At 51.2% G+C, this 11,534-nt stretch overlaps 1 protein-coding gene across 1 annotated transcript in view; it reads left to right on the top strand.

Moving 5' to 3' along the window:
• Window positions 1-1,334: 1,334 nt before the first annotated feature.
• PGM2L1 (phosphoglucomutase 2 like 1) overlaps window positions 1,335-11,534 on the top strand; it is a 42,305-nt gene continuing 32,105 nt past the window's right edge. Inside the window, exon 1 of the mRNA XM_061351359.1 lies at window positions 1,335-1,669. Within this exon, the coding sequence (XP_061207343.1) occupies window positions 1,559-1,669 (111 nt within the window). The 5' untranslated portion in view covers window positions 1,335-1,558. The remainder of the gene's footprint in view (window positions 1,670-11,534) is intronic.

Raw genomic sequence — 11,534 nt, 5'->3', positions numbered from 1 at the left:
GTGCAACGGGATTAGGATGCTCTGTGGGATAAGGATGTGCTGCGGGATGAGGATGCTCTGTGGGATGAGGATGCTCTGTGGGATGAGGATGCGCTGCAGGATGAGGATGCGCTGCAGGATAAGGGTGCTCTGTGGTATAAGAATAAAATCATAGAATACTTAAGGTTGGAAAGGACCTTAAGCTCATCCAGTTCCAACCCCCTGCCATGGGCAGGAACACCTCACACTAAACCATGGCACCCAAGGCCTCGTCCAACCTGGCCTTGAACACTGCCAGGGATGGAGCATTCACAACCTCCCTGGGCAACCCATTCCAGTGCCTCAGCACCCTCACAGGGAAGAATTTCCTCCTTATATCCAATCTAAAATAAGGATGCTCTGCGGGACGAGGATGTGCTGTGGGATAAGGATGCGCTGCAGGATGAGGATGCTCTGCGGGATGAGGATGCTCTGCAGGATGAGGATGCTGTGCAGGATGTGGTCACCACCATGGTCTTCTGCTTGGAGCAGTTCAGGTAGAACTGCTGCAGCCTGGGCAGGGAGATGGGGGCTGTTGATTTTTCTCCTAATGGAAACTGAATCGCTGCCGAAGCCCAGCTGGAGATGCTTCTGAACAAGAAGCTCGTCCCCTGGGGTTGTGCTGCTTCCATTATCCTTACAGAGTGAAGAGATGCGCTGGGGAGCGTGAAAGCTGCCTCAGAGGCTGAAGCACAACCAGGGAGGTTTTTAGCTCTTCCTCATGTAGAACACCCAGGAGGCACAGAGCGCCCGTTAGAGCGGGTGTTCAGAGGTATAACGTGCACTTTCGGTTTGCACCAAAAAGGAGGGAGCCTCCACCCAGCCCTTTGCTTCCACCCTGGCCCTGCTCAGGCCCCCTGAGGGCCAAGCGCTCTGTGACACTCGACGGCTGACGTTTGCCACCACCGCGGGTAACCCGAGACGGGAGCAAGGCGGAGCCGGGACCTCTGTGGGGAGAGAAGGGGCTACCGGAGAGGGAATGCGGCGGGAGAAGAGGGAACCCCTGCAGCAGACACCACTAAGGGAAGAGAAACCGCTCCCCTCAGCCCAGTCCGCTTCCCTCAGCCCGAGGCGAAAGCGGCGCGCCGCAAGGGATGCCGGGAGTTGTAGTTCCTCCCGCCCACCCCATCCGCAGCCGGCACCGGAGCTCGGACTACACTTCCCATCGTGCATTGCAGCGCAGTTAGCCCCCACCCCTCCGCGCTCCCTCCCCTCCCTGTGGGGTGGGCGAGGCGTGATTGGCGGGGCCGCGGCGCGGGGGGCGGGGCCGCGGTTGTTGTCGAGCGGCGGGAGGGCGGGGAGCGGGCGCGCGCTCGGAACGTTGCCGGTGCGAGGCGGCGGGCGCCGTTACTCGCCGTTGGGCTGAGGTAAACAGCGGGAACCCCCCGCTTCCCTCTGGCACCGCGGCACCGTCCTCGCTCTTCCCCTCCCTCAGGGGATGCGCGGTGCCGCGGAGGAGTGAAAGAAGCGAAGCCGCCGCCGTTGTTGTCCCCCCCTTTCCTTCCACCCGCGGCTCTCCCCTCCCTCTGCAGACGGCGACATGGGCGAGTGCGGAGCCCCCGGGGACGTGAACTCCAACGTGCTCATCGCCCCCAGCACCGGCGACGCGCAGCTGGACAAGGCGGTGTGGCAGTGGCTGAGCTGGGACAAGGTGGGTGTGTGGCGGTGGGGGGGGCGGCGGGATCCCCCCTTGTTACGGGCTTCTCCGTGCTTTTGGTTCGCCATCGTTTCCAGCGCGTTCCATCCCCTTCCCATCCTGCCGGGTGCTGAGGGCGGTGTTCGACCGCTTCTCCCTCTCCATGGCCCTTTCCCCTGGGGTTGGCATTGAGGGGTGGACGTGGAAAATAGCCACCCCGATCCCGAAATGCTGCCGGGGCTGGGCATTCCGTACCCTGGGCGAGGGGAATGGTGAGGCAAGCGGCCCCCCAGGGCTGTACCTGATGGGGTGATGTCATCTCGCTGCCACATGGAGCACCGCACCTGCTCCGTGTTGCTCCTGCTCCTTAAGACATCAGCGTGGTCTCGTGTAACCTCGTTTAAGGGTGGCTTGATGCTGTTAGAGGCAAATGGCGTGGTTTTCTGTCCTCGTTGAGCGCCATCCCTTACAAAGAAACCGGCTTTAGAGGCTGATACCCTGCCATACCCCTTCCCTTTCCATCCCCATCAGGGTGTCAGGAGGACTGCAGGCTCTGTTAGCTCCGATTAACCCATCCAAAGCAAACCTGAGGCCGTAATAATAACGATAATACGGCATTGGAGGTTCTGTTGTTTGCCTTGTTGAAAGGGTTACTTGTATTTTCCACCTCGTTTGCCCAAACATCATGGCTTGTGCTTTAAAAATACCTTGGGAGATGGAGGAGGGTAAACAAGCAGCTGCTTTCCTGCTTTTTTCCCCTTTTACTTTATGCAGAGTGATTATCAGTGTGTTTATCCTGTTTCCTCCTTGTTCAGTCCTGTTGGGATCGCAGCAGGAGGGCTATAAGTGAGGTCTGTGTTGGCCCTTGGATGGGCTTTATGCTGCTTGGGAATCTGCTTTCTTCCCTTCATTTGTGCAGGAATCGGCACTTGCCATCTGTGCTCAGAGCTGCTGTTGTGGAAATAGCTGGGAATAGGGACCTGGGGGAGGGAAGGAGTGGAAGAAGGGAATAGCATTCCTGATAATGCACTTGGTAATGTGGACAGAACTGATGGGTCTTTTTTAAAGCACCTTAATGTATATTTATCCTCAAAATGTACGGAGTAGACGAATCCCAGAATTCCAGGTTGGAAGAGACCTCAAGGATCATCTGGTCCAACCTTTCCAGGCACAGCATGACCTAGATTGGATGCCCAGCACCCTGTGCAGCCCCGTCTTAACAGTGTCCAACACTGGGGAGTCACCACTGCCCTGGGGAGATTATTCCAATGGCTGCTTGTTCTCATTGGGGAAAAAAAATCCTCTTGTGTCCAGTGGGAATCTCCCCAGGAGGAGCTTGTGCCCATCACCTCCAGGCTACTTGTGGGACTCCTTGACAAAAGGGAGTCTCTATGTTCTCTGTAGCCACCCTTTAACTCCTGGCACATGGGATAAGGTTTCCTCTGAGAACTTTTTCATACGAAGGTTACTGGGGAAAATACTTTGATTAAAACCAGATTAGTGAAATTTAACTGTTTCTATAGCTCCTCCTAAGGCTAAAATGAACCAAGACATTACAAACTGAAGAGTAGGTTTGATGGCACCTGCTTACCCTTGCTCCCCTAGCTGGTAATCATGACCTGCACTATTGAACTTACTACTTGGAGAGATGTTAAAGAGTTTCTGTGGATTTTGAGTGTTCAAAATCACCTGAAGAAGGAGGACTGGATGCTTCAGCAGGGGCACACACTGTGGGTTCTGCAGTGAGGGCTCCACTGCCTGGTTCTGAAGCACTTGCAGTCGCTCTGTAGAGGATGGAAACAAGAGGTGAAGGTGTTGTGGGACAGGAGAGCAAGGCCAAAGAAGCAAGTATGGCATGAGGAGGAATTATGTGCCACTCCCACCAGCTTCCTTAGCCTCCAAGCAAGGCAAAAATCCATGCACTCCATTCACAGCAGTATTTTGCTGTGGGGAGCTTTTGTCCTCTAACTTAATTGAAAACTACTTGCTGTAATTAATGAATAGAGTTGTGTTTCTATCCTTTCCAATTGGGTTTTATGTGCTAACCTCTTGTTAAACCATAACTGGTTCCAGACTGGGCTGTGGGTGGAAGAAACCTCACCATCTGATGATCCTTCTGCTTTCTTCCTCTCCCACCTCTGTCGTGCATCATCATTAGTGCCTCTGGCAACTGGTTTAAAGGAAGCTCAGTAATTAAATCTCCCTCTTTTCCCATTCTCTCTCATTAATTGCTGTGTGTTTACTCTTGTCTTTGAGACAGGCCTGGAGGCACAAGGCACCCTCCTTGTGGTTGATCCTCATTGGTAAACTATGTCAACAGTTAGTCATTGTTCTGTTTATTTTCCCTTTAATTCCTCTTAATCCACTCCCTAACTTTCCTATTGTACTTCCATGTCTGCTTTGCTGCTTCTAAAGGAGTTTAACTGTGGAAAGCTGTGTTGGAGCAGTTATCCCCAATAAAACTTCTCTTTAGAGCAAATGTTAGAGTTTTGGACCTTGGTTGTAGTAATGACTTCATGTGCTTGTCTTGGGTTATTTTATAGAGTGGCAAGGTTTTACTGCACAGAGTGGCAATGAAATGAGGTGTGCTCAGTGGAGCAGCTGAGCATTTGTTGTATGCTGAAGCAGAGGAGGTTCTGGTGTAAGTTGGGGGTAAGGTACTGGCTCAGCACCTGATGGGAATGACCACAATAATTAAGGTAGAATCACAGAATGGTTTGGGTTGGAAGGGACCTTAAAGCTCCTCCAGCTCCAACCCCTGCCACAGGCAGCTTGCTCCAAGCCCCTGTGTCCAGCCTGGCCTTGAGCACTGCCAGGGATGGGGCAGCCACAGCTTCTCTGGGCACCCTGTGCCGGCGCCTCAGCACCCTCACAGGGAAGAGCTTCCTTATATCCACCCTAACTCTCCCCTGTTCCAGTTTGAACCCATCACCCCTTGTCCTATCACTCTAGTCCCTGATGAAGAGCCCCTTTGCAGCATCCTTGTAGCCCCCTTCAGACACTGGAAGCTGCTCTGAGGTCTCCACGCAGCTTCTCTTGTCCAGGCTGAAAAGCCCTGAGATCCCCATTAACTTAATGAAAAGCATGATCCCGAAGAAAGATCCACAGCTCTGCCTTTGAGAGTTACTGATGGATGCCCTCTGCTTTCCTCCAGTGAGTCCTCAGTGTGCAAGACTGGAGCCTAAGCCCAAGCTGTTGGCTGCTGGTTTATTCATTACCCCTTTGGGATCACTGACAAGGCTCTGGTTCCCTTTGTGTGCTCAGGGTAGTGTAGCTTTACCCATCTCCAACAGAGATCTGGAGGGGTGTTTGTACACAGACTGTACCTGGGCTGTGGTGGAGTGTATGGGGTGGGAAAAGGGCATGCTATGTGGTTGTCAAAGGCACAGTTAGAACATCCCATGGAGGGGAAAACTTAAATTAGTTCTCCAGGAGCTATTTGTACAGGCCCCTTTCACTGTACTTTCACTTTACTAATTCATGGCCTCATTGTCAGAGCATGAATAGCTTCCTGCTTGCTGACAGTGTGGCTTGGCTGGTTTCAGGGCTTTGTTTTAGAGTGCTCCTCGGTGTTGAGACTTTTAAGATGGAAAAGTGGCTTTTAAGATGCTTTTAAGTGACTTTTTAAGATGCGTGTGACTTTCAAGAGGAAATGGACTTGGTAGGTAGAGACCAGTAAGCTGCTCCTGTTATTCAGCTTGTGATATTTTTAACTTAAGACCTTTTAAGTGATTATTTAAGACTAAAAATGGGGAAATAAAGGCTAGGAATTGGCAAGCTGTAATACTAAAACATTGAAGATAAAACTGAATACTTTAAGTAGTTGATTCTGGGTAAACAGGGACACAAACCCTATGTTGGTACAACCAAAATGGGCACAACCATTTTGGGAAGCTCTGAAATAACACGAGGACTGGCCTTCAGTGTTTTTCTAAGGCTATAAGCTATAGAAAGTCCATCAGGATGGTTTTGAAACTTGTACTTCACAGTGATACTGTCTACTGATACTATATTGATAAGGAAGCTGTATGCTGTCTATGGTGTTCTTGTGGAAGTGGGAAAGGGTGTTGCTGTTCTGTGTGTGCAGACATTTAACTGTGAGAATCAGAAAGAAGACTTGAGAATTAAGACTTGCTTTGGGATGAACACCATGGTGATGTGACCTGCTTTTTGCCTGTCACTTCCTATTCTGTACACTGAGCCACTGAATTGGATCAGCAGAGTTAGAGCTGTGCTTCTGCTTGCTGCTCCTCTTGCCAGTAGTGTTTGCTCTTGTGTTTGGTCTTTCTCAGGATCTTCTTAATCAGAGCATTGCTAGTTCAGAGCTCTTTTTACCATTCTTCCTCACAGATACAGATTCCCATGTTTAAGCATCCCTGAAAAGCTGATGTGATGTTCCTGTCCCCCTCTCTGAGGGAAGTAGCACATCAGCAGTGTGGTGTGGTGTGTGTGTGTGCTTTCTACAGTGGAGTGTGGCTGCAAGTCACACTGCTTGTGGCTTCACACCCTCCAGAGTGGATGCTCACTGTTAATGCTCCATGGTGCTCGGCTGAGGCCCATCTGTATGCTCCATGCAGCCTCCCCGTCACAGGAGCACATTACTCCTGTTAGTTCCAAGTGCAGGTGGAGTGATGGTTTTGTTAGTGTGAAGACTTAAGTCCTGTGTATATATGGTTGTACAATGTACAGGGGAGGTGTAGGGCTTTTGGAGACAGTATTGGAGGACTGGTTTTGGTGCATAAAGCGAAACTATTCCATGAGGCACTCCAAACAGGGAGAATGGATGTAGACTGCACCTTTCAGCCTGGCTCCCTACCAGAAGCAGCCAACTGTTATGGAGGTGGTGTGGCTCACTGTGGGATCGGGATTTGGGTATGAAACAGAAGACCAACTTGCATTGTACATGTATTCCCAGTGAGTTGGCAGAGACAAGGGATGTCATGTATGGATCCTTCTACCTCTCAGGTATAAAGCCAGGCTGAGAGAGCTGGGCTGGGTCAGCCTGGAGAAGAGAAGGCTCCTGAAGGGGAGACCTTAGAGCAGCTCCAGTGCCTAAAGGGGCTGCAGGGAAGCTGGAGAGGGGCTTGGGACAAGGGCCTGTAGGGCCAGGCCAAGGGGAATGGCTTGAACCTGCCCGAGGGGAGACTGAGCTGAGCTCTTAGGCAGAAGCTCTTCCCTGTGAGGGTGCTGAGGCGCTGGCACAGGGTGCCCAGAGAAGCTGTGGCTGCCCCATCCCTGGCAGTGTTCAAGGCCAGGTTGGACACAGGGGCTTGGAGCAAGCTGCTCCAGTGGAAGGGGTCCCTGCCCATGGCAGGGGTTGGGACTGGATGAGCTTTAAGCTCCCTTCAGCCCAAACCATAGCATGAGTCTATGCAATACAGCACCTACAGCCGTTTGTATAGGCTGTGGTTCACTCCATCGCCATTCCTTCTCCCACCACAGTAACTGGCCTCTGTAACTGCTTGCCTGCTGTTGCCTGACTGATTTTGACATTAAAATGTTGATGCAGTTGCTGAGTATAAACCAGTCATTTCTTGCTTAACAAGAGGAAGTGAGAACCTCCAATTTCTAAGAGAAATTGGAAATGAGGACTTGATGCAAGTGTCACTGCTGGTGTTAAGTTGGGTATGTGGGGATTAGCTAGGCCATGGACGATGCTCTGTTGCTCTTCATTGGAAATGCCTGCAAATAGATGCTCTGATGTGTTTGGATCTTAGGAACTAACCCTGTTTCCATTTAAAAAGAGGCTTAAACCAATTGCTGACTAAAACCCAAAAGCTGCTGTCAAATTTGCTGAATTCTAAGCAAATGTGAGACCCTTTTCCCCTCCCTTCTTCCTGGCTACATGCAAAGCGTCTGCAAAGCAGAAAATGATTGCAATGAGAGTTGTAAACTGCTGCTTACTTTGACAGGATTAGCTTTGAAACCCGACTCCGGCAGTAAGTACATGTTATTAACATGATTGGGAATGAAAGGACCAGTAAGGAATACTCAGCTAATGTCCTTGTGCTTTAATTCTCCAGTTGTTTCTGATTATGTATCCTGATGAGCTACAAAAGAAGTCTAATTCTGTCTCAGCAGGTGACTGTGCAGAACATGGGAACTGAGGATGAAGCAGCATTACACTGAATTTAGCAGAATATATATATATATATATTGTTCAATGAAAGCTCAAAGACTGCTTTAAACACGTTGATGTTGCAGACTCTTGACTGGTGCAGGATGCGACCCCAGAGTTCTGCCCTACATCTGATTGTGGCAGTAAATCTTTAGTTGCTTAATGTCTATCTTGCATCTAGCTCATTCCCTTCCTTCTTAAAAGCCGTTATCACCACTTCAAAGTTTAATGCCACAAGACCACTTCTATGGGTTATATGAAGCTCCTGTCTGAGAACTTAAATCAGAAACAAAGCAGGTAACTTGCAACCCCCCCTGTTTTATAAGGTTATAGTACCAGCTCTCTAGGGATGGCATATATCTGTATTAGTATAATAATTATATAGGAAAAATAATGCAGGACTTATTTTCTGGTGTTCCTATAAAGTGCAGAACTACATCTGAACTCTAACACATGCCATAGCCTGTCTCTGTCCCAGGTATCTCTTGTTTCTTCCCTGTGACCATGAAGCTGCAGTACTGAAGGGGAGGTTCTCCCATTCTCTCTCCTCCCATCTCCCCAGTAATGCAAACCCTGCTCCGTGAGGATGAGAGGACTCCCTGGATGTCTTGAAATAGGGTAGGAAAACATTGCCTGACCTCTGGTTGCTCTCTACTTCCCACGTATCCAATGGCAAGCCTCCAAACTGTTAAAACAAGAAGAATGCTTTGCAAATTTACATCTTAAAAGGGCAGATTGATGTCTGAGGGCACTCGCATCATGTTGTAGGTGCTGCCAGGTTGGGAAGTAAACAGCTGAGGGCAGAACTGCTCTTCCCAAGGGAAGCAGATGGGTCAGGGAATGGACATGAAGTTAAGTTCAGTGAGGACAGGCTGGGAATGAGGAACTGCCTGTGGCCATGTGAGCTGGGGCTGGGCTCTGCTGCAAAGCCCCAGGGAGTCTGTAGGCAGTGTGCTGGGCAGCAGCCAGCAGCCTTCCCTGACAGCAGAGGAGGCTGGCAGCATCCTGGACCAGTGTGGGAAGGAATGTCTCCCTTTGCTCAGCACTTGTTAGCCCACATCCAGATCTGTGTCTGGGTTTGGCCCACCAGTACAAGATGGGTACTGATGAAGTGGTTAGAGGGGCTCCAGGATGGTCAGGGGCTGGGGCACTTGCCCTCTGAGGTGAGGCGGAGGGAACTGGTGCTGCTTTTCTGACTGTGCTGGACCAAGGGGAGAGCTGCAGTCAGAAACCTGCCTTGAGGCCAATCACCAGCCAAGGGCCCCTCTTTCCTTTCCTGGCCCCAGCAGTGTTCATTCAGGTAGCACGAGCTGCTCCTTCCAGTGACCTCTTTGCTGCTGTCACCTTATCTGCTGCCTCCTTGCACCCTGCCAGCAGTGGTCAGGACCCCTTCCCCACCCAGAGCAGGAGGAACCGTGTCTGTTGCCTCTTGATTACAGCCTTGTCCAGCCTCCTGACCTGTGTGGGGCCCTGTGGTGTGGTGGCCACTTGTTGGATGTGTGTTAAAGCTGTTTGGCTGTTAGCAGAGGGGGCCCTGTAGGATGGGGCCCTGTGCGTGGGTCTCACCCTCTTCCCTGCTTTCCCTGCCTTTGGGAGCCTGATCTCTGTGGGATGGAAGGACCTTGCTCTTTGTCAGATGCCTTGTCCCCTTGTTAGTAATCCTTTGAAAACCAGCAGCAGCTGTGAAGGGTCCAGCTCTCCCTTCCTTGAGCAGAGCCAGGGATGCTTCTGCTATATGTTGTGCCAGGTGCTGGGTCAGGCAGAGCCAAGGTACTGAAATGGACTCAGCTTCTTTTCCCCCCAATTCTCTAACCATTTCCTAGTGCAGGGTGGCAATTGAAGCCCAATTACTGGGATATTGCTGCAGGGAGAGCTCAGAGCAGCTCCAGTGCCTAAAGGGGCTGCAGGAAACCTGGAGAGGGGCTTGGGACAAGGGCCTGTAGGGCCAGGCCAAGGGGAATGGCTTGAACCTGCCCGAGGGGAGACTGAGCTGAGCTCTTAGGCAGAAGCTCTTCCCTGTGAGGGTGCTGAGGCGCTGGCACAGGGTGCCCAGAGAAGCTGTGGCTGCCCCATCCCTGGCAGTGCTCAAGGCCAGGTTGGACACAGGGGCTTGGAGCAAGCTGCTCCAGTGGAAGGGGTCCCTGCCTGTGGCAGGGGTTGGGAATGGAGGAGCTTTAAGGTCCCTTCCAACCCAAACCATTCTATGGTTCCCTGCTCACTTTCACAGGGCTGTGAAGGAGAAACCAATACATGTCAGTGAGCCCTTTGGGATAACCCTACCTTGGGTTATCCCTACCTGGGAGACCCTAGGGAATACCACAAGCTGCACTGATGTGGCATGACTGCAGGTGCTGAGCTCACCACAGCACCATTGCCCTCACTTCTGCCTCAGTATTGATGCTGCACTCGCTGGCACAGTGCTGTGCTCCTGAACCACATTCCCTGAGCTGCTCCTCTGTCTGTGGGGGCTGAAGCTGCTCTTCCACAGAGCCTTGTTGGCCACCAGTGCAGGGACGTGGCATGCTTGGTGGGTGTTGGAATAAATGCTGTTTTCACATCCTTGACATCCCCACGCTGCTTGGCTGTAGGCGAAGCGCTGAATTCTGTGGGCTCTTTCAATCACTGAATCCATGAGAAGAATTTGAATGGTTATGTCAGAGCCCTTGGGGCTGTCAGGATATCTTAGAACACTGCTTTTATTAAGGAACTGCTATTTTGGGATGAAAGAACCTAGTTTTTCTGCTTAAGACAGGAAGCTTTAGGCAGCTCGCTGTTGTTTAAGGGTATTAAATGTACTGTCCAAACACTGTAGTTGGTAATCTCTAAGGGACTTCTCTTTTGCCTACTCTAGGCTGCTGTGTTGTGATTAACAGAGCTTCCTGATGTATGAATCCAGGCACTGGTGAAGAGCAGGCACTTGAGCTGTCTCACTTTGTGTTTCTAAGCTAATTGAGTGTGGTGCTAGCACTGTGCTGCTGCCTCACCTGGCTTGGAGTCATAGAATCCCAACCTGGTTTGGGTTGGAAGGGAGCTCAAAGCCCATCCAGCCCCAACCCCTGCCACGGGCAGGGACCCCTTCCACTGGAGCAGCTTGCTCCAAGCCCCTGTGTCCAACCTGGCCTTGAGCACTGCCAGGGATGGGGCATTTAGCACTGCTTTGGGCTTCAGAAGCTTGCCAAATTCTTTGCTAAGCAGTGATCTGTTACAGTGCTTTGCTGAATCCATCAGTGAACTACTTAAAGCTGCTGGTAAGCCTCCTGCCTCAGTGTCATGGAATTGCAGGGCATTGGCACTATTTCCTTGGAATTTGGAAATACAAGGGCATGCTGCATAGTTTGACTCATCCAATACACCCTCCTATTGCTTCCTACATCACATAACAGGGAGGTTAGTGATGATGGAGAGTGGCTGTGTGGTGATACTAATGACTGCAGAAACGATGCTTTGTGTAAAGAGGTACTGGAGTTTCTGCTTTGTAACCCTAGTCTCTAATGTTAATTCTGTTGCACATTTAGTGCATTACATCTCATCACTCTTCACAACTACTTGAAGGAGGTTGTAGGAAGATGGGAGTCAGTCTCTTCCCCCAGGTAACAAGGGATAGGACAAGAGGAACCGGCCTCAAGCTGCACCAGGGCAGGTTTAGATGGAGCTGAGGACCAATTCCTGCCCCAGAGGGTGCTCAGGCATTGGAACAGGCTGCCCAGGGCAGGGCTGCAGGCACCGGCCCTGCAAGGGTTCACACCCCATGGAGACGAGGCC

The sequence above is a fragment of the Neopsephotus bourkii genome, unplaced genomic scaffold, assembly GCF_033783945.1.
Source record: "Neopsephotus bourkii isolate Nb327-2 ecotype Australia unplaced genomic scaffold, CSIRO-AGI_Nbou_v1 NB_580, whole genome shotgun sequence".
NCBI classification, from domain to species: Eukaryota; Metazoa; Chordata; class Aves; order Psittaciformes; family Psittacidae; genus Neopsephotus; species Neopsephotus bourkii.
Note: the sequence above shows the minus strand (reverse complement) of the source record. Positions and strands in the feature narration are given on the sequence as shown.